Genomic DNA, 23,883 nt, shown 5'->3' with positions numbered 1-23,883 from the left:
GCTTGACGCCAATGGATTCTCTAAGATTATTTCCAGCATCCATGGGATTGTTTGGCTCCCTGAGCATGAATCATAGATGCTTAAATAGAGGTATTTCAACCATTGGCAGAGAAGCATTTAAGATGCCCATTTGAAATGCAGTGCTGAGATTAGTAAAATCACTATCTTTATCACTCTATTCAAAAAATTGGTAAATATCCTCATGTTTCATTAATCTGATTTCCTTACTGATATTTCTAACTCCATGAATTTCAGACAATGACCTACAACTATGAATTTTAAGACATTAACTGAATAGATTAGTATTTAGGTTCAATAATAAGAACAGTGACATAACCTGATGAAAAAATTGGTCATTTTCCAAAATATGTTAATTCTCCAAATTAGTCATAGATTTACCAGTGTTTAAATTACTTTTAATTTTGGTACGATGGTTCACCATTTGTTCAAATTAGGTTTTTAAATAGTTGATCTTTCTGAAGGCTTCAGAAATTTGAAAAAAAAATCCCATAGTTCTGTATATTATGAAATACCAATTATTAAAAAAAAAATCCCTTTAAACAAAACAGCCAATATGGATTGTGGAGGTTGATGGATTGTGAATAGGTTTTTAACTTAACCGAATATGGATAACCAGAAAATACAGTTAAAAATGTAGGCGTGTGTAATTTTACTTTCATCCCTAGGAATGAAACATTTTGCAACAGACAGTTGTTCTCTGTTTAGGTTTTCTCTTTAATGAAAGCTTCTTTCCTTTTTCTCTGCTCATGTGCCTGGGTGCACGCTGGAAAAAATCACGGGCCAGGAGTTAGTTCCTTGGTGATTTTGATATCTGACTACAGGGCCAGACGCCAGCTCCTAGGGAGCTGAGTGGGGGAACTTCCGGGGCCTGAGCATGGTGCTTGGGATCCAAGGGTTCTCTCCTCCCGCTGTGCTAAGAGTCCTAGGAAACCTCAGGTGCAGCCTTCTATTCGGGCACCACACACAGGGAATGGGATTAACTAACAATTTGTAAATGGGCTTTCAATCTCCATTTCCGGGGTCATTTTCAGAAATGTCAACGTATTTTAAAGGAAAATGTCAACATATTTTAGAAGACTCTGAGAAGACTCTGATGCATTCATTATTTAGCCATTTCATACCGAATGGTGAAAGCAGTTCACATCCTCAGACTGTATACAGTAGGGCTCCACAGGGGCGCTGGCTGGCCTGGCTGGCCTCTATGCGGTGGCCTTGCGTGTGCCCCGCATATACCGGGCTCCTGTGCACACGCGAGTACGGGGTGAGCGCAAGACCCCAGAGGAGCCGGCAGACGAGCGCCCAGCTGTTGCTGAGAGGCTGGATGTGGGTGGCAGCTGGAGAGAGGGAACCTGCAAGTACCGACCCACGCGCCCGCCACGGGCTGCAGCGCAGTCTCCTCTGCCCTAGCCTCCCTGCAGCCCCGGGCATCCCGCGGCCCCTGCGGCAAAGCCAGCTCCAAACACCAAACAAACCGAAAGGCCTCACGACCCCAGAACTGCCCCGCGCCCCCCTCCCCCGCCCCGGCGGGAGCGATGCTAATTGCCACGATCAGAGCCGAGCGGCGGCCCCCGCCGGGCCGAGCGCGCTGACGGAGCCGCCGTAGGTGAGGGGCCCGCGTCCCCGCCCGCCGTGGGCGCCGCGCCCGGCACGGATCGCGCCCGCCGCCCGCCGTCGCCGCCGCCGCCGCCGCCGCCCGCGGGCATCATGACCGCTCTGAGCGCTGGGGTTACAGGTTGGTCACTGCTGCCGGTGCCCGGGAGGCTGCGGCGCGGCCGGCCACCCTGCCCTGCGCGGGAGGCCCGGGAGGCGCTGCCAGTCCCTCGCCCGGGTGGGCCCAACAGGCGCGCGGGCGCGAGGGGGCTGAGGACCCGGGCCCCTCAAGGCCGCAGGAGGGGCGCCCCCTCCTTACCGCGGGGCGCGCGCTCCCCAAAGGTGGCGACGCGGGGAAGGGGCACGCGGTGCGTCCTCCCTGCCGCTGCGCGCCGGAGCTTGGGGTGCCTGCACCGAGCTGCGCCTTGGCCGGCCCTGGAAGCCAAAGGCCGCCAGACCTGGGGCCTGCCCCGCCTGGCCATCTAGCAGGTGTTGGGGGTGGGGAGAGCAGGTGGCTGGGGATGGGGCTGATGCGCATGGCGAGAGCGACTGCTCCAGCTGGATCTGTCCCTGGCCGCTGCCTGGGTCAACCCCTGCGCCAAGGCGCAGGTGTGGGGCGCAGCCCTGCTCCTGCAGGTTTGGAGAGGGGCTCGGTGGCTTTGCCCCACCCCCGTGTTCCTACAGATTGCTATTTGCTAAATGTCCCTCATTTTATTAATTGGTCTGGTTAAGCAGCTATCATTAGGGTGGCCACACAGCAAGCAAAGCCGTGTCCTTCCAAAGCAACACCATTTTGTCTTTGAACCTTTAGGAGGAACCCTGCATACATGGCCTGGCTGGAATCCTGAGGCCGGCCAGAATCCTGACCCAGAGGTTCTCTGCCTCGAATGTTCCTTCTTCTGGATGGTGTGAGAACTCTGAGCTCCTAAGTTTCTTAAAGACCATAGGACCAATCTTTCAGTTTCAGGCCCAATTTTTCATGGATTATATTCTTAGGATGTGTGAATACAGACACTTCTTGGGCCTCAGGAGGTTTCTGCCATACTCTTGCGTTTGTGTGGTTACTGTACGAGGCCATTTCTGTAGTGGTGATGGAGAGTTAAGCACCAGTGACTTTGGGTCTATGGTGGGTAGAGAAGACCTCTCATAGGAGATCAAAAATTAAATTAACAGGTGGCTCTTTTTTTTTTTTTTTTTTAAAGAAATTGTGATTCATAGTTTCACAGCTACAACTGTGACTTTGTATTACCTGGGAGAAGAGAAGGTGGACTGTGGTGGCTATTCCTGAAGCAGATACATCAGGAGGGTCTTTTTATATCCCAAGAGGAAGTTTCAACAGTTCTTAATCATGGCTTCCCAAACTCCACAACAAAAATTAATTTCCAGAGTGGTCGGCTTTCATTCTGTGTGCCGTTCTGTGTTGGATTTTTCATTCTTCTGTGGTATAGTTTGACCTGGTCATTGCTAGGACCAGGAATAATGAGGAAGAAATCAGGCTTTAGAGAGAAATTGAAAAGTGGAAAAGCCCGTTACCTGTTCATAGAAGATGTAACATTTTTGTAAAATAGATGTGTTTTCACTGAAAAGGACTGTTCTAGAACCAGGGTAAAAACTGAAGTGATCATGTCTTATGAAATAGTGGTAATAGAATTGTAACTTTGAGCATGACTTGCAAGATAGTCAAAAGATGAAAAATATACTTTTGAAAGAAAAAAATAAATCTATTTACAGTAGTACTTGCTGCAGTGTAGTTAGTTGAGGGTTTAAATAGCATTTTCTCCTCTGGGTATATCTTTGTAATGTGTTCTGTTTCTTTTCTTTACCTTCATTCGTTGTGAGTGTATATGTGTGTTCGTGTGCATAGGAGCGGCTACATTGATTTATTCTTGGGAAAAAGACTTGTGTGTGCTTTTAAATTCATGGGGAAAAATCACATCTACATTATATATCCTAATATAAGCCAGGAACTGGGCCATAAGCTGAGTTTTCCATGAGAAGAGATGGACCAAAGTTCTGAGAATCTATCAGGAAAGATAATTATGTAAGCAGGTGCACAGACAGTTATCTTCTAGTTTAGATTTAGAATATATGATCTTGAACTTAAAAGAGATTATGAGTTACCCCTCAAAACTGCTATCAACATTTTAGAGCTTGACTTTCATGTTATCTGTTGTTTACCAGTATCAGGGACCTATCCAAGAAGTTTTATACCCATTGACAAAACTTTTTCTATGCAAATATTCATTTTTTTTTGAATTTCCAATCAGAGGATAGAAATGACAGAATGGAGAAAACAGAACGAGCGTCATAGTTCCAACAACCTAACAAATGACCACTAACTGTGCATTTTCTATAGACATTTTTTTAACTGGGGATGCCTACACCGAGCTGTCACAAGTTTCGTAACAGATAATTATAGTATAGTGATTTGTTTATATTTTATGTTTCTCTTTAAAAATGCATATATACATGATATATAACATACAATATCAGATCTGTATATCTACCTGTATATACAGATTGGCTTCCTAATGACTTCAGATTATAATATTGAATAAATTCATAATATGCTTTTGAAGTAAATCTTCAATTTTTTGAAAAAGAGTACTTGAAAATTATCTCCCTGTTTTATGGGAATAAAAGAAGAAAATAATAACTTGAATTTATGACCTTTGTGCTACATAAATACTTGACCTTTAACAAATTTTTCTGGAAACTTTATGATAAAATGCACCTTTTATAGTAAAACCAAAGTAGAAAATTTATAAAAATTGAAAGCAGAAAAAAACGTAAGTAAATGCAAGTTCTTTTAGCAAAAATGGCTGTTGAGTTCAGTCTAGTTTGTTTTTACTTTCCTGCTCAGACTTTAAATAAATGTTCAAAGGAATCTATTTAGTGAGAAATACTAAGTTTAGAGCCAGAGCACCTTTTGTCCTTGGACTACCAAGACTTAGGCATTTCTAGTCAGTTCAGTGGAGATGGAACTGGACTACCAAGACTTAGGCATTTCTAGTCAGTTCAGTGGAGATGGAACCAAGACTTAGGCATTTCTAGTCAGTTCAGTGGAGATGGAACTGGACTACCAAGACTTAGGCATTTCTAGTCAGTTCAGTGGAGATGGAACCAAGACTTAGGCATTTCTAGTCAGTTCAGTGGAGATGGAACTGGACTGAGGCATCAAACTAAAGTTCACAATTCCCTAAGATAGTGGTACAAAAACTCAGAAGAAAAATCCTGGGAGAACGTCTTAACTTGAAGGGGTGAAGGCTGGTTGGGAGCAGTGGTCAGACAGACACTTGGCTCTGGAAGCAGCTTCTCCATCAGGTCCTGGGCAAGTGCAGCGCCACCAAATGGAATGTGTGCAGATGACAGTTCCCCCAGGGGTCCAGGGGTCCAGAGGTAGAGGCCAGAGAAGATCCAAGGAGCCAGTCAAGGAGCATTAGAAGTACAGAGGCCAGAGCCCTGCTACCAGAGGAGTCATGTCTGAGGAGATCAAGAGGGAGAATTATCTCCAATTACACAGAGCAAAGAGAGGAAAGGAAGACTTTGTTTGTGGAAAGGATGGTACATAGGGAAGAGAGCCAGTAGAGACACAGCACATACTCTTCCTGACAGGGAGCAAAGCAATGGAACACAGCCATCTTTGAAAGAGAACAAGATCAGATTTTTCCTCTGAGATTAAAAAATACCCAAATATGCAAATCAAAATAGGTAATCATGTGCCAGGAAAAATAAATCAAACATAGTTAACATCTAGATGTAGTCTTTCAAACACTTTGGATTTGAAAGTAAGAAGGAAAATAACCCATCAGCATTTTGAACAAGTTTTTAAAAAATTACCTATCCATAGGGAGAATTTAAACTGACTTTGGACACCCTTTCCAAAATTATCAACAAATAGTAAAATAATAATGCATAGAACTGAAAAATATCAGAGGGCTATTTTCTTAAACACCTAATACAAGCCAAAAAATGCAAAATAAAAAAAGATGAAGAAATGTATGCTAGACAAGTACTACCCCCAAAAATAGCTTTAAGTGTATAAAGATTAGAAAAGTAATTCAAAATTAAATGGGATAAAGGGAACCTCACATTAATAAAAGTTACTGTTGTTAATAAAGTTAACATTATAAGCCTCCTGTACATACTAATTTTTATGGCACTATAGTGTATATATAGTTAAAAGAATTTTTAGGATGTATGGGAGGAGCAGGGGACTTATGGCACATTGATTTAGTATCTTTTCAAAGGATTCTGTGCCCTAAAAGGGCATCAAGAGTGAGCAATTCAGTTTAAGAGTGAAGAAAACAACTAAATAGAACTAGAGACGAAAAGAAAGGATAAATTTTAGAAAATGAAAACAAATGAATTAATTAAAAAACTGTGGACCTGATGGAAAAAACTAGGAGCTATGGAATTCTAATCTGGAAGTATCTACAGGAAATATTACAATGTCAAGAAATAAGAAAAGGGTTTAGAGGAGGAGGGTACTGGAGAGAACTGGGTGATCAGGCAGAAATGGCAATGAGAGGTGGATAGTAGGTTGTCAGTGGGAACAAATGCTAACAGGTCTTAGTGACTGGGGGAGAAGAATGGAAGAGAGGCTAAGTAAGTTAACAGTAGGTCCAGGTCTTCAACCCGGAGGGGTTGTAGGTATTTTTATTATATTTTGTTTTGTGTAGAAAAGTACAAGTCAGGCATGATGGCATGTGCCTGTCATCCCAGTGACTCAGGAGGTTGAGGCAAGAAGGTCTCAAGTTTGAGACCAACCTCAGCAAGACTCTGTCTCAAACTAAAAATCACAAAGGACTGGGGAATGTAGCTCACTGGTAAAGCACAACTGGGTTCAATCCCTCGTAATATATATTTCAGTTAATAACATCTATAGATTAAATACTTCATTTCAGTTTTCTGTGACTGTTCCATCATGATGATGATGATGATGATGATGATGATGATGATGATGAAATCCACATAAGACCCATTTAATATATCTCTTCTGGAGTAGAAGAAGGATTTTTTAAAAGAATTACTTAAAAATTTTGAAAAGTACAAATTATGGATGCCTGTATCAGATATGATACAAGTATGTATTAAACAAGATATGTCATTGATGTCTTAAAATTTAATTTAATATTTGTCTTAAAATTTTCCTGAAATTAAAAAAAAAAAAAACAGACTTAGACAACCTAAAACTGGAGTGGATGGGAATCTTCCAAGTATGGGAACATGGAAACTTGTTTAATTATCCTTCCAAGAGTCAAAGCACAGAGATCAAAACCTATTTTGCAAATAAAAGATTAAAGTTCTACAAGTGGAATTTATAAGGGCACTAATCCCATTCAAGAGGGCTCTACCCAACTGATCTAACTACCTATCAAAATTTCTACTTCCAAATACCATAAATTAGAGGTCAGGGCTTTTGTAGATGATTTCTGGGCAAACACAGACATTCAGTCTAGAGCTTTGAGAATGTTTAAAAACCTCCCTGGGCAACTCTGATGTTAAGCAGTCTTCAAAAATGACTATTTTAAACCACTTACCTTCTTGATCCAAATTTTGTGAATTCATATTACAAAATGTAGTCATCACAAAGAAATTGGCATCTCCCTCTGATTTTCCTTCAATTTTAAATACAGTGGCAAGTTTTGGAAATCACTGTTTTAAACAGCCTGCCTTCCTTGTCCACCTTTTGCAGATTCATATTACAAAATTAAGTACCTCAATGAGAACAGATATTTAGGGCTGGAGATATAGCTCAGTGCTTTCCTAGAATGTGTGAGGTCCTAGCTTCAGTTCCCGGTACTGTTAAAAAAAAAAAAAATAGTCTTTTTTCCCTGATTTTTCATTATACTTAAGGATAGCAGCAGCTATTAGAGTAAAATGACTTCCACTGGACTATTGGATGGAGAAAACCTTTGGTGCCTCTGGCACTTCATGACGGGTGGAGGGACATTAGAGACCACCTGAGATTAAGAAGCTTTAGGTTCTTACAAAATCACGTATGATCAACCTGTGGTGTTTTATTTAATGTGTGCATGTTTGTTTGCTTGTTGGCTTCTATTAGTGCATTGTAGTTCTACATAATGGTTGGGTTCATTATGACAAAATCATGTGTGCATGGAATTTAATTTACTCTATTTCAGTCCCTGGTATCCCTCCTCTCTCCCTACCCTCCTCTGTTCCCCTTTCTCTACTGATCTTTCTTCCCCTTATGTATTTACCTTTAATCTCTGTGGTGACTTTTTTTTTTTTTAAACTTGACATAGTTTTGTTGAAATTTTCCTCCACCTACATTGCTGTACCCAGAGTGACTCAAAGCATTAGAAATCTATGTCCTTTCTAAACTTGGAGAGAACCAACAATTTTCTGAGCAGAGGCTGAGAAAGCCTGCTTACCTTTCATGTGCAACCTGATTGCCTCAATTTGTGATCAATATGGGATTTAAATAGTGGAACTCATAGAAGCAGAGAGTAAAAGGGCGGTTTCCAGGCAGGGGGAAGGTGGAGTAGGCAGTTGCCAATCTCTGGGTATGAAGTTTTGGCTCTGCAGAAGGAGTCAGTTCTGGAGATCTGCTGTACAGTGTCGTCCTAGAGTTAACAACATGTGAGCCTAAGAATCTGCTCAGAGGAGAGATCTCAAGCTAAGTAGATCTTAAGCTGTCCTACCCCAGTAGAATAACAATAGAATCTTAAAAATACAGTGATTTAGGTAGTACAAATATAACCTCCCTCCCTCCCCTACAGTTAAGACTGTTTTAGTTGGAGCAGTTTCAGTGGCATGACCAAAGGACGTGGAGGCAGTAGAGTCTATCCTGAATTCCTTCACTAAACCCAGTAATTTTTAAAGGTCAATGAAAATTCAATTTTCACAATTTAAAACAACTACATAAAATAATCCTGGGTTGAAACCATCACATTGTTTTAGGATATTTGTAGAAAGAGCCTGAGAAAAACTAACATGATACTTTTCTTCGGATAATAGGAAATAAACTCAGTATTTAAAAAAAAAAAAAAAGTGAGGAACCATTTTCTGCTTCTAATCAGTTTGTTGTCAAAAGACAAAGAGAAATGAAGAGCCTGTCTGTGGAGATGACCCTTGTGAAAGTGTGGCTTCCTCTGGTCACCCCTCTTGGGTGGCCCCTGAGCCCTGCTGGGACTGGAACAGAGTGAAACATGCTGTTTTTCCAGAGCTACATCCTGATTTAGTGAGGGTCAAGACAAATGAGTAAGTACCCCAAAAAGAAAAATGGCATTTGGGGGAGTTAGACAGACAAAGAACACAACCAAATCAGGGAATTTACTTTTGTACAAAATCAGATTAAAAATCACCCACAGGATGTTATGACTGTTGGGAAATGGGGCAGCTGCTCCATCGTGGAGACACACATTTGCTGCTGTGACCCCAGGGACCGACATATTGAGGCTGTCTTCATTCTTCTGCGAACATGTAGTTCTCTGTGGTGCTGGGGGCAGGGATACAGGACTCCAGGCTGTGTTTCAAGGAGAAAACCATCCAGCTGCTGCCTTCCCTCTGCACAGAGGCCAGATTAGGGGGAAAGGCCCGGCTAATCCATTGAAGTTCAAGAGCAAAGAATCCCTACGGGGCTGAGGGAGGCTTATGGGAGAGGCCTGGCATTGAAGGTCTAGTGGCAGACATACTCTTATTTAATGTGACCACTTAGGAATTGGAGATTCTCATCTGTGTTCTCTGGGAAAGAGTTGGCTTGGAAAGGTCTGATTCAAAGAAGGTTCAAGGGCAAAGTATCAGACAGAGCCTGGCTGCCTGGAGGCTTATCACACACGAGCTGTGTGACCCATGGCAGGGCACTTGCCTTCTCCAAACCTCAGTTTGATCATAAATAGAAAGAGCAGTTGAGACAGGAGGATCATGAGTGCAAAACCAGCCTCAGCAAAGGCAAGGTGCTAAGCAACTCAGTGAGGAGATCCTGACTCTAAATAAAATTCAAAATAGGACTGGGGATGTAGCTCAGTGATCGAGTGCCCCTGGGTTCAACCCCAGTACCAAAAACAAACAAACAAACAAACAAAAAAGGTCAGGGACCACCTGCTTCATCAGGGTCCATGAGGAGCTCTCAGCCCCACACACAATAAACTCTTGCCAAATGTTAGGTGTAAGTGGCTTAAACTTCACTAGTTAGAAATACTTTATATTTAGTTTTAAATGAAAAAGAAATTATCATTGCTGAACATTTGAAAAATACAAAAGTTCTTAAGATTAAATAGTAAAATAAAATCTTCTCTCATTCTTTCACTCCTTTGCCCTATCTTTTTTCTCCCAAACAAATAGCCTACGTACTTGGATTCTCAGCTTGCTTCCAACTCCTGTGGGCCTCACTTTTTTTTTTTTTTTTTGGTACTGGGGATTGAACCCATGGGTGCCTAACCACTGAGTCATATCCGCACCCCCTTTTACTTTTTATTTTGTAAAAGATCTTACCAAATTAGCTAGGGCATTGCTAAGTTGCTGAGGCTGATCTTGAACTGGAAATCTTCCTGCCTCAGCCTCCTGAGCTGCTGGGATTACAGGCATGCAACATAATGCCCGGCCTTCTTCATAATTTTAATCTGAACTGTGAAGTAATATTAAAAAGTACCTTCAAAGAGGTGTTTGGTGCTTAGAATTTTGCTTGTTCCAGAACTAGGTTAACAACGTGTGAGCCTAAGAATCTGCTCAATAAATGTTTGTTCTCATATTTCAGGTAGAAAAAGAAAAAAGAATATATAATGCCTAAGCTTGCTTCAGTTCTAAAATTACGTGTAGCACTTTGTGGACCATCATAAACTATCATTGATGACTATCATATGGATTATCATGGGAAATGATCCAATGCATAAATATATGTGTAGCTTCAGGAGTATGGGTCCCTGTCAGCACTGGAGGCCACTCTGGACATAATCAATTACAGATTCCTCCAAGACTGTTCAGAGCTCCTTCTTGTCAATTCTTCATTGTGAATACTCTCTTTAAGAGGTTATCACCTATGAGAATAGTGCAGGACCTCATCCTTGGAAACTTCAAGATGAGGCCATTCTTTCTTTGCATAAATATCTACTTCTTTTTAAACTGCTAACTGGTAACTTTCATTTAGTCTGGATTTTTTCTTAGGGATGATTCCTGAGAATATTCCAGTATACTTTCATTATATTCCTCTAAATTTCTTAAACAAAAATGAGAAAAAAATTTCTTTACTCCGATCTGATAATCCGTGTCAGAGAACAAGACCCTACAAATCAAAATCATGAGATCCACTGAGTCTGATCACCCAATTCTCTGGAGTACCATCCTTCTCTGTCCTTCTTATTTCTTGGTATTCTAAAACTTCTTATAGATACTAACAGATTAACATTCCTTCCAGATTAGAAGGCCAAAGATCCTGTTTTGTTTTTTTTTTTTAAATCAGGTCTAGAGTTTTACAGTTAATTCATTTCCTAAAGTTTATTCTTTCTTTTCTTCTCTAGTTCTTTTTTTCTAGTTCTAGTTTCTTCTCTAGTTCTTCTTTTTCTAGTTCTAGTTTTTTCCTCCACTTCTTAAACTGAATTGTTCATTTCTGATGTCCTTTTAGGGCACAGATTCCTTTGAAGAGATACTAGAACAATGGGCATGTCTCCCTCTGCTCCCAAAATACAAAGGAAAATGATAACTAAGTGGATAATGGTGGCAGAAACTTGGAAAATCCATCTAAATTAATTTAAGGAGAAGCCTGAATTTTTTTTCTAGAAAAATAATAGAGCATTTTAATAGATACTTGGTAGGAAAAACTATAAATGAAATCATATAATAAAAATCTATTCAATTTTAGGAGATGGGGAAAGACTGTCCTATCTTAACAAACAACACTAATGCTGTGCAAGGTTAGAATTACCAGGTTGCAGATTAAAATATGTTGAAAAAATGCTTTTTGATCCGTCTACTATATAAGACCCAATGAGAAGGACTTAGAGGAGAAGGAGTTTATTTTGGCTCACAGTCTCATGGGTTGGCCACTCCGTAGCTCTGGGCCTGAGTGAGGCAGAGCATGATGGGGGAGGGTGTGACAGAGGAAAGCAGCTCAGGACGTGGCGACCAGGAAGCAAAGGGAGCTCCACTTGCCAGGGACAAAACATGAACCCCAAAAGGCACATCCCCAGGGACCCACCTCCTCCAGCCACACCCTACCTGCCTACAGATACCACCAGTTAATCCCTATTCGTGGATTAATCCACTGGTTAGGTTACACTACTCCTAATCTAATCATTTCACCTCCGAACATTCTTGCATCGTCTCACACATGTGCTCTTGGGGGATACCTCATACCTAAACCACAGGGATAAGACTCTTAATGTTTAATTCAGTTATTCTGTAAGCAGTATTGCCTTGGTTCACATTTTGGTTCACTTTAAGAGTAAATTCCCTTCATCTGTAAACTTGTTCCTGTAAGAATTGAGTAAGAAAATGTACAATATATTTAAAATGGGACTTGGAACATAATAAACTCTCAATAATCATTTTTTTTTTGGAAGGAGTTTGTTTTTACTTGGCAGTAAACATAATCTGGGAGGAAATCAACCAATAATCTCACTATTTTACTGTGGAAACTTCCATGTCTCCCAAAGCATCTCATTGTGTGTGTGTGTGTGTGTGTGTGTGTGTGTGTGTGTGTATGTATGTGTATGTGTATAAGTGCATGTATGCTATTGAAGATTATTGAAGGTTAATATCCATTAGACAAGGGAGTCTGACTATGGAATATCATTCAGTTTTACATGAAAATCTGTCTCTAATATTTTTCCTTGAATGGTTTGTATTATTAAAATTGAAAGGCAATGATTGAGCAGCCACACAACAGGAGACACTGGAGTTGCTGGATTCTGGTTTGGAGAGTGCCAGGTCCCATGTGCTGGAGGCTGTGAGATATGATCTCACAAGAGGAGAGGCAGAGGGCAGGAGAACCCAGAACTTAGTCACTGGTGTGAGTGGCCCAGGACTTGGTCATGATGACAGTGGCCCAGGACTCAGTTATGATGACAGTGGCCCAGGAGTTGGTCACTGATGACAGTGGCCCAGGACTTGGTCGTGATGACAGTGGACCAGGCCCTGGTCAATGATGACAATGGCTGCCAATGCAGATGATCTCAGTGTGAAGCAGGAGGGTCTTCGTCTGTTCAAGACACAGTGAGAACCCACCCAGCAGGGCCCAGGGAGGTGAGGGAGCCAGGCCCTGGGGCTCAGCTGCCCTGGGAGTAGAGGGAGGTCTGGTGGTTCGGGCAGGTGAGCATGATGGTGCTGGATAACAGAAAATATGAGGAAAGTAGTGGGGTGTGTTCCTCAGTCTAAGCCATGGCATAAAATTTATGATGCTGTATTCACTTTCTGAATGATCATGTCTTCTGTCTGCAAAGGAATTTGGCAACAGATTGGACATTCTGTACCTTTACAGAAACAACGACCTGTTGCTGATCCTGTGTCAAGAACAAATGTCCCCCTTGGCTTCAAGTCTTGATCATGGTGTTCTCAAGTACACTGAAGATGTCAACGTACATGGGAAAAGGAACAAAGTGTTGTTCAAAGATAGATATAAATGCTTTATTGTTTGGGGTTTTGTGGCAATTAAAAAAAGAAGATAAGAAGCAGACATACTTGAAATAAAAATTAAGATTTTAATCAACAAATTGATAACATTCAATTCATTTTTTCCCAAAATATGAGATGATGCCTTTCTCAGTTACACGTTAATCTCAAAAGATACGTGAGTACCTGTTTACTTTGCAAGGCTTTGAACAAGGATGCAAATGAGCTTATGAGTCTACTACAAAAAGGGGCCCAGATGTTTGAAGATGATATTTGTTTACAATTAGGATTTTGTGTCTATGCATGTTTTATTGATTTAAAAAAAAGTGTTCAGAAGACACTGCTGAATGAAAAAGTGCTGGTTAAGGAACTGTATGGAAGCACCATTTAAAAACATATGTATGCATAGAAAATGGAAAATTATATGTAGAAAGTAAAGTCCTAAAAGAGGTACAGTCCATGCCCCATTGGAGAATCCAGCATCCCAATCAAAGAAAATTCACTGTGGAGACAGCCCATCCTGGTTACTGCTTTGTTGTACCCCCTTGCTCAAATGTCTGGCAAAAGTGGTTGAGTCTGTAGAAACAGAATTCCTGATGGCTTTCATTTTTGTTTCTTATATTGTTTTATAGATTTCCCCTAATTTTCCTATAACAAACCTGCATTTATTTTATTAATGAAGATAAAATACAATTGGAGGTATTTTCTCCTAACTTAAGATGCAGGTATTTGAGATCTAAGAAAGGACTAATCAGTGAGCCATCCTGGCCCTTTGCATGAGACTCATTTTGCCTGATGGCAAAGGGACACGCTGGGAGTGATCTGTTCCATGTCCCTGTCCTGGGTAGATGGGCTTGATGCAGCAGTAAGCTGTAAAGGAATGGAAGAACCGGTTGAGGGAGGTTGAAGAGTGGGTGCATCATGGTGGAAGATCTCCTCTATCAATCTGCTGCTTTACCTTTAACTTAAACGTGCATCAGAGCATAGCACCTTTAGGAATCTAGTACAGAAGAGAAAAGCGTGTTTTGTTCAATGCTAAATACATATGGTCTACTAATGTTTGGGATTTTAAAAAAATGAATGCAATTATGCAGTGTGAACGAAAGAAAAACTCCCATTAGCAACCATGATTGTTCTTCTAAAGACATGGAAGTTAGGGGTGAGTAGTCAGAGGGCCATTTTTGGACATGTTAGTTTTTTAATTTTCTTCCCAAACTGACAGAAATATTAAACAATGAAAGACCACTCTGAAGTGGGGTGTGTGTGTGTGTGTGTGTGTGTGTGTGTGTATTGAATAGGGTTGTAGATATACAATTTTGCTAGCATTCATAAAGATCCCATAGTTTGGGAACCTAAGAATAGTTGTTGATACTGATGTGTTGACAATTGTAATGACACCTAATGATAAAAAATAAACCTGTGATTTCTGTCTTCTTTGGGACAGTTTTAGAATAAAATAGATCCTATGTGTTTGCTAAGTGGTGTTTCTCTTTACAATTTTCTTCCAGAATATTGAGTCTTTCTGTTATAACAAATAAATCATCCGCGTAGACAAAAATTATGAGTTAGATTAGGAAATCTGGAATGATTGATGTGGGATGGAGCAGACAACAAAGAAGACCCAGTGGTGAAGTAATGAGCGAGTGTGGCAAAGGGAGCCAAGTGGGATGTGTAGCCAGCTGAAGTGCACCATGCCAGTGTCAGTGTGAATGGAGATGAGGGTTAAAACCAGTGGGATTCAGTGTCATGGAGACCCGCGGTGAAATTCAACAGGTGGTTTGTGGGTTCCAAGAATGCCGTTGCGGTTCTCTGATACCTGTTCAGTACACAGGGCTGAAACCATAGTGGGTACACTAAGTTGCTATGTGAAGGAAAGAATGAGTGAGTGAGAAACAAGATAAGCTGAGATGTTCTGGATTTCAGGAGAGACCATAACGGAGTTTTAGAAAGTCCATTTTTTTTTTTTTTTAATGGGTTCTCACTCTGTTGCCTAGCCTGGCTTTGGATTCTCAATCCCCTTGCCTCCACTTCATGGGTAGCTGGATTATAGGAGTACCCTTCCAGGGAAGTTCATTTTGGGACCATATTACCTCAGTCTGTGAACATGGAGAAACCATGTACTTGTGTCTCCTTCAGTTTCTTTTATCATCATTTCATAGTTTTCCTTGTAGAGCTTTTTTTTTTTTTTTTTTTACCTCCTTGGATCAATTTATTCATAACTATTTTATTGTTCTGTGGTTATTGAAAATGGGGTTGCTTCCTTACTTTTGTTTTAGGGGGCTTACTCTAGTGTATACATGTTTTGTATGTTGATTTTATATCCTGCAACTTTAACAAATTGGTTTATTAATTCGAACAAGTTTTTGGAGGAATCTTTAGGGCTTTATGTATGGAAGATCTTGCAAGCAGGGAGAATTTGAATTCCTCCTTCCAATTTGGAGATCCTGCATTTCTTTCTCCTGCCTAGGAGTTCTAGAACACCGTGGTGGAGTGAGGGCATCCTCCTGTCGGTACAGACCTCAGATGACCAGCTTTCAGATTGTCCTCATTCAGGGTGATGTCGGCTGTGGGCTTGTCATTTAAGGCCTTTGTTATGTCCAGCTCCCTTCCTACTATACCTAATTTGGTGTGAGTTTTTATCATCAAGGAAAGTTTAATTTTGTCAAATATGTTTTTTTCTGCAACATTTGAAATGATCATATGGGAAGTTGACTTTTGATGTAAAGAAGACATATTAAAAAGGCAGTCCAATGGCTGGATGGATGCAGCTCAGTGGGAGAGCACTTGCCTAACTTGTGTGCAGACCTGGATTCAATCCCTAGTACCTCAAAAAAAAAAAAAAAAAGAGAGAGAGAGAAAGAAAGAAAAGAAATGGCAGCCCAGGACCGAGGTCTTATGACCCAGAAATGAGTCTAGTAATAGGGATAAAATGAAAGGGGCCATTCTGTACATTCAAGAACAAGGAAACAAGAAGAGGATTCATCACTGAAAATATGCGTAATGTAATATGTATGGACCGTCTAGTGTGGGATCTGAAAAGTTCAGGACAGTAGAATCTGGGACATGAGTGGAAGGAGTGTGGCAGTGGGCCTGACCTGGGCAGGTCTGTCCTGTGGAATTTTGAGTGGTGATAGGGTTGGTGTGGAAGAAGCAGCTCAGATACATGAGTCAAGAATGGTAGCTGGACACTAACAAACGGTCATGGAACCTCTAAGAACTGATGACCATGTAGGGATTATGTAGAGTAGATGGACTGTGGGACAGCTGGAGGGAGACAGGCTGCAAGCCATAATTTAGAGAAAGAAGTTAATACCAACCCCCAGGTAGTTCCAAAGAAGAGGAGTGACCCATAGAGTTGCAAGCACCTCACAGCTAAAGAAAATTGAATGTTTTTCTTTTTAATTTGGTCAAGAGAAGTAGGAAGGAAATGATTTCCAGCAGAAGTAAAAATTACTATCTCAAATTATAAGACTCTAGGTCTTAACCATTTAAAAGAGAGCAACAAACCAGAGTAGGTTTTCCCCTTGAGTTACTGTTAGCTGTTTCCGAGTCAAAGATTGATCAATGAACATATTGAAATTGTGCAGCTGCTCTCCCAATATTGAACTATTTAAATAGCAACTACTTTTAGTAAGTGTGAGAAAGCTGTTGGAAGCCCTGTTTTTCAAATGTCACGTACTGCCTTATGACGGGCACTTCTAGAAACATAAAAAATATATTGGCTTATAAATACATGATAGTGATAAGGCAAAGATACACAGAAGCAATTTTCTGTCAAAGCAATAAGCTTACCTAGGATACTCAAATATCCCTCCTGGTCTTTATCAGGGGAATAACAGGCCTGCTATGCCCCGTTTTATGGATTCAGCATGAATGGAGGTATAAAACAACATTACTGAGTAAGTGTAAGGGAGAACTATCACAATCAACTGCCTCCACTTAAGTGCAAAGTATCATGTGTTTGCAATAAATTTATTTTACTATTATATTCATATAATAATGTTATTAAATCATTCCACATTTTAGGATCTTCTTGTTGAGTTGTAACGTGTGTGTGGATTAGGCAGGTTTCTTTGGAGTTTGAACACATTGTGTCTTAGGCAGTCATTGATTTGGTGGCATGTTTGGCAGTAGGTAAAGTGAGCATCAAAGTGAGTGACAATGTCATTTAACTGTAGTTGCACTGTTTTGATGGGTCAAATATAGCCAAAGTGGATCTTGTAAAAAGAAAATTCTAGATGTGTATTCTCTAAATAAATCAATCAAGAAATCAATTTTGTTTTACCTAGTATATTGGTAATAAAAGGTGCATGGAGTTCATGTCCGTCAGTTTCTTCTGTCTCAGTGATAAAGGGATTGTGGCAGGGTCTGTAAGATTCCTTTGCTGATCTTTGAATTTCATTGCAAAGCTGCTCTGTTACTTCCTCCTTTATGTTGTGTCATCTTGAAGGTTTTCTAAGAGATGTTGCATCTAGTCTGGATAGGTAGGAGAATGTCATTCAAGAGGCATTCCAAATTGAGGCCACCAGATGTTTTCCCTCTACAGTAAATCAGAGAGCAAGCATAATTTGAATATTCTGCATACATTTACATAGCATGTCAAGAGTCTCTAACTCCAATTATGTAAAATAAAAATTAATTAGTGAAATCTCCTGCAAAGCCCACATTCGAGCTCAGTATTCAAGGCCATAACAGCCTGGAAATACCTTCCACATCTTAAAGCCAATTAACTTGATTTCTTCTGGGAATAGGAGGGTTATACAGAGGTAGTTCCTCAGGTGGGCTGAGCAGCACATAATGAAAGGAGGAGACACTCAAACATAGAGACTCAGACTCAAACTTTATCCTGAGCTTCTGTGTTTTCTCTTTCCCAGTGAAAATTGCTGGTGCATATATTTATTCCCACTGCAATACACATTCATACAATCTTCTTCAGCTACTTCAAAGAGAACTGAGAGGTGCTTATTGTCCTTGGTTAGGATTCTTCCTCTAGTTTTATGGGGCATCACAAAGGAGAGTCAGTGAACCTTCCTGGTGTTAAATCAACGTTTTCCTGATTTGCCATTTGCATAGCTGCACATTGACTGGAGAGCGTCTCTCCTGTTACTGCTTTTGGATACTCTCCTAATAGTCCTCAGCACCAGTGTGATCATCCCTAAACACCCTGGGCTTTGTAATCAGACAGAATTTTTATTAAATTCCAAGTTTGCTTAGGTGGTATTGGTCAAATTGTTAGCTGACAAATTTTAGGATCTTCTTGAGGCTGGACTTTCTTATGCATTCATAAAAAGACAATACGTTCCCTGTTAGACCAGTTACAAAGATTAAATAAAATACCATTGCTCAGTGCTCCAAACTCAATATGTATGCAAAAGACATTAGGTACTCTTCTTTCTTTAAGATCAGCCCAAGTGTTAATCAAATGGGAAGTCTCACTGTGGATTCATAGGTAATCAGTCACCCTTTCTTCTCACATTCTATTACCCTTATTTGCCATTTGTATTTGGTCAACCTATATGAAGGCCTCTTCAGTGACTGCTGAATTGTGGCAGGTGGAAGCAATGGCCCCAGGAGGATGGAGATGACTCGGAATTGTGGAAACAATGTGGCAAGCTAGCATCTCATTTTCCTGTTCAGTGGAATTTTGTGAAGATTTTACTTAAGAGTAGCTAGAAGAATTTAGATAACCACTGCATTCATAAAAGAAAACAAATCTCCATTAAGAGGATCTGTCTGGTGTCCACCTGTTTTAATCAGCTATTTCACTTCTGAGATCAAAAGACATAAGGAAAAGTTTATTTGGGTGCTAAAGTTTCAGATGGCCAACTCCATTGCTGTGGGCCGTGGGTGAAGCAGAACATCATGGAGGAAGAGTATGGCCAAGGAGAGCAGCTCAGAACATGGCACCATGAAGCAGAGAGAGACAGCTCCCCTTACCACAAAGTATAAACCCAAAGACATGCTGCCAGGGACTCGCCTCCTCTGGCCACACCCTGTCTACAGTTACCATCCAGTTAATCCCTACCAGGGATTAATGGACTGATTAGATTAAACTCTCATAAACTAATCATTTCACCTCTAAAATTTCTTGTATTGCCTCACACATGAGCTTTTGGAGAACACTTAATATCTAAACCATAATACCATCCTTTCTTGGTAGGAAAAAAAAAATGGGAAATCAGCTTGGGACTACTGTGGAAAATAAGAGCTAAGTGTGAATGTCCTATTAAAACGACACAGGGTAACTATTGCAGAACACAGGCCCCATCTGGATAGTCAGCAGGGCTTTGGTACAAACCATCTTGAAGTGGAGGCAGCTGTAGGTATATGAACATATATCTCAGAAATTTTTCTGACAATGTGTCCCCAAAGAGGCAAGCAATTTACCCCTGCTGTTCAGTGGTCTCTAAACTACTTATGAAGTATATAAGATAATCGATTACATTGGGAGAAACAAATCAAGCTTTTATTAATAGTTATTTTATCTCATCTTTTTAAGATTTCAATTTGCATGCATTTGTGGTATACAATGGATGGAACACCTGTTGATCCACCAATTCCTGAACACACATGAAGACCTTGATGTTTTTGATTGGGTGATGAACAAACCCTCTCTTCCTTTTCCCAGACTGTCATTTGGTACCGGCCCCCCAAAGCTAACTTCAGCATGCTCAAACGGAAGCAGAGCTCCAGGGTGGAAGCCCAGCCAGTTACTGACTTTGGTCCTGACGAATCTCTGTCAGACAACGCCGACATCCTCTGGATTAACAAGCCAGTAAGTTTCTTTTTTTGAAGTATGGAGAAGCACATGCTGATAATAAGAGAAATTTGATTCGCAAATTCAAAAATCATGTACCTTTGGCTTTGAACTGACTGTTTGAGCTGCAGTGGAATATAAATGAGTCTCAGAGTCTGGAAGTCGAGAGCCATTCAAATGAAAGGATGAGGTGCCACTGTGAGTTGCTCTCAGAGGAAGAGAGGCCAGGTGGTCTAGTTCCCTCCCCTTTCCACTCTGCTTTCCCAGTCTGCTCACATTTCTCTCTATGCTGCTATTAGTGCTTTACAATCATCGAAACATCCCTGATGCCGTCATTGTGAATTGAAATGTGTTGGCATTACATTTACAGCTTTATTGCAGGCTCTGCCCTGGCTAGCAGCTACCTCTCCCTGAATCTACACACCACTCCTCTTGAGGCTCAGCAGCCACTTCCTGCTCCCCAGACTGTTGGGCTTGTCCACATCACTGCCCTGTGTGTACTGCTCTGAGGAGTCAAATCCTCTGCATCCATTAGGACTGCTGGAGACACCAACCCTCCCTACCACTTATCCCGTTTTATATTTGTGCATAATATAAACGTATATTGTATATAAATAGAGCCAGTACTCTGTATCCACAGATTCTGTATCTACAGATTCCACCAATTGAAAATATTCTTTAAATAACTACTTCTGTACTGAACTTGCAGTCTTCTTTCTTGTCATTATTTGAGAAACAATTCAGTATGAAAGTATATACATAGTACTAATATAGCGTTAGGTATTATAAGTCATCTAGAATGATCTAAAGTGTACCAGAGAATGTGGATAAGTTATATGCCATTTTATACAGGACACTTGAGCATCCTTGGATTTTGGTGTCTACGGGGGGTTCCTGGAACCAACAGATAACTACCTAACAGATATCACAGATTTCAAGGGATGACTGTGTGTATAATGTATATGTGCTGTTCTACTGTCCTGCATGATCATTATAAGTTGGACTGTATTGCTTCCATTTTATAACCTCACAGCCCAGCACATCTGATGCACAGCAGGTCTTCCATCAGTATTTAGAGAATTGAGTGGAAGATAGAATAAATCATGTACTAACTTTTTCTTAGTGTCTAACTGCTACAAAACTATATGAACATGGTGGTGATACAGATACAGCTTCAGAAGCACTGTCATAATTAATATGTAATTGTAAATCTTTTTTTAAAAAAATATTTTTTTAGTTGTAGATGGACACAATACCTTTATTTATTTTTAGATGGTGCTGAGGATGGAACCCAGTGCCTCACACACGCAAGGCACATGCTCTACCACTGAGCCACAACCCCAGCCCTGTAATTGTAAATCTTTCTTCAAATTCAAAACAGATTTGTTGTGCAAGGACCCTTCTTTGGAAGCTCTTTTGGTAACTAGATTCTTTATGTTGGAAATCCAGACAGGCGCTAGTTATTGAAGTGCTTCCAAATTGCATGAAATGTACATCAACCCTTAAAAGAAATCGGATCATCAGTGACGTAGGTGGCATGGAATTACTGGCACGATGTCTTCATGCAAATATTATAACTGTCAGGCAAATATTAGAATCTACTCCCTAGCCCACATATGTCTAATTCCCCTCAAAGTTCTTATAATCTTTTCTTGCAGTCTTCTTTCTTGTCATTATTTGAGAAACAATTCAGTATGAAAGTATATACATAGTACTAATATAGCGTTAGGTATTATAAGTCATCTAGAATGATTTAAAGGTTTACTAGTTTGCATATCTGCAGAATTCATCTACTACTAAACTAATTTTTTTTCAGGGAGAATAAAAAGTTAATGAATTAACAAAACCATATATGTATCCAAGATGGTCAATAAACAACATTTACATTATGCTTAAGAATTTGTGTGCTAAATAATTCACTGGTGATATTAATTATGTGGGTTATCATGTAGATGCAATTAAGTATTTTTATCCTAGGTATTACTTTTCAGAATAAGATATTGTTTGTGAATGACCATAAGTCCTATACATATGTATATGTATATGTAAACACCCACATTTATATTTTTAATCTTTCCTCTTGTTTGGGGGTTAAGAAAAATCTTCCAACAGTGGATGTGTTGCTAGAATGGCACGAAAACCTAAATTTTTACAATTCTGAAGGCGATTCTGGGCAAAATTTGTACATAACATGCTCTCTAAAATAAAAAGTTCACTTATTATCTTTTCAAAATATAGGATGAAGTAGATTTTTAAAATTATGTTTCGTTCAGATTATATATGATACAAATAAAAAGAAAACCCTATACACGGGAAGCATTCTATATCAATTCCTTTTAAAAGGCATTTGTGATCTCTGATGATAAGTCATTGTGGTAGATGCTACACTATGTAAATATAGTACTATAAATAGAATATGACCCAAATTCTAGGGGCTCATAGTATAAAACAGGGGAAGAGCAACATCAAGTCTTTCTATGAGTGAATTGCTGGAAATTAGCAGAGACCTTTAAATCCTGATTAGCTCTAAATCTAGGTTTTGGCACTTCTTTATGTCTGACCACAGGAATGTCTCCTAACCTTTCTGAATCTTAGTGTGTTCATGTTGAAAGCAAGCTGCACTTAGCACATGAAAGCACCTAATAGACACTCATCCCCTTCTTCCTTATCTCCACACTGGTGGAACATTTAAGTCCTAGCTTTATGTCTGGCAAGTAGTATGGTTCATAATGCAGGCTAAAGAAACCCATCTGGAGTGTCATGTGGTCTCTCTGTGCCTCTCCTGCAGTGGGTCCACTCTCTGCTGCGCATCTGTGCCATCATCAGCGTCATCTCTGTGTGTATGAACACACCAATGACCTTCGAGCACTACCCTCCTCTCCAGTATGTGACCTTTACTCTGGATACTTTGTTGATGTTCCTGTACACTGCAGAGATGATAGCAAAGATGCACATCCGTGGTATTGTCAAGGTGAGTGTCCTTAAGTCAATACCCAATGTGTGTGGAACATCTTCATCAGTTTAATGATATTTTCACATTAATTTCAGTAAAATGAGACCCCTTTTAATTTAATTCATATTGAAATCTTTAAAAAGGGCATGCCAACAGAAATTAGTAAGAGCTAAGTTGCATAAGAATATCTTAAAAGTTAATTGCATTTTATAATAAGCCTGGCAACATCTGAAATGGCCCAAATGCCAGCTTTGTGAAGGCAGGGTGAAGGATATGATGCCACAGAGGGCGGAGCCCATGGCCTGGCATTGTCACAGAACAGAGCACCTTATTATTTGTGCCTCACAAATAATATCTTGTTGACCAAAGGAAAGCAGGGTGGAGAGTACGTAATGAAGTTAGAGCATGATGATATTCGATAGAATGTCATTCATCTGAGCTGTTTTGAAGATACGAAAAGAAGCGGAAAAAAAGGTCGGGGGCGGGGGACATGGGACAGAAAGGAACTCCAAGACTATTATAAAATTGGCACCATAAGGAGACCAAAGTGAATAAAAAGTTGTAAATAAAGGGAAAAGAAAGGAAAGGGAGAAGATTTTTGTCCTTCATACAGTACGTGGATGATACTTTTGCTGGAGCACTTTAATTGTCCCTTCCAGGGGGACAGTGACATAAACGTACAGCAGTGTCAGCTTTGGGGTCGGGCAAGTGACAGATTTGACTCAAAGCCTGGCTCTCATTTACTGGTTGTTATCAACATCTCAGATTAGGTAATTTGGGAAGGAGAAGGTTCCATTCTGTTTGAGGATTCTGAGAATTCAGCGGGATGACTCACAGCCCACCCTGCTGTTCCCTTCCATGGATGCCCTTTGTGGATACTGCATGGCATGCTAGTCTCTTACAAGAGTGACTGCAGTCCATGGAGCACTGTGTTCACTCTTAACTTTTTCTTATGGAATTTTACAGTTTAAACAAAAGTAGATTGTAGTAG

General features: G+C 40.3%; 1 protein-coding gene across 2 annotated transcripts in view; it reads left to right on the top strand.

The window, feature by feature from the left end:
• Window positions 1-19,849: 19,849 nt before the first annotated feature.
• Window positions 19,850-23,883, top strand: part of Nalcn (sodium leak channel, non-selective) — a 288,482-nt gene continuing 284,448 nt past the window's right edge. For both annotated transcript variants that reach the window (XM_076872192.1, XM_076872191.1), the window contains exons 1-2: window positions 19,850-19,957; window positions 22,728-22,910. In XM_076872192.1, coding sequence (XP_076728307.1) covers window positions 19,850-19,957; window positions 22,728-22,910 — 291 coding nt within the window. The remainder of the gene's footprint in view (window positions 19,958-22,727; window positions 22,911-23,883) is intronic.

This window comes from Callospermophilus lateralis, chromosome 12 (genome assembly GCF_048772815.1).
Source record: "Callospermophilus lateralis isolate mCalLat2 chromosome 12, mCalLat2.hap1, whole genome shotgun sequence".
NCBI lineage: Eukaryota > Metazoa > Chordata > Mammalia > Rodentia > Sciuridae > Callospermophilus > Callospermophilus lateralis.
The sequence above is the reverse complement of the archived record's forward strand: the minus strand, read 5'-3'. Positions and strand labels throughout refer to the sequence as shown.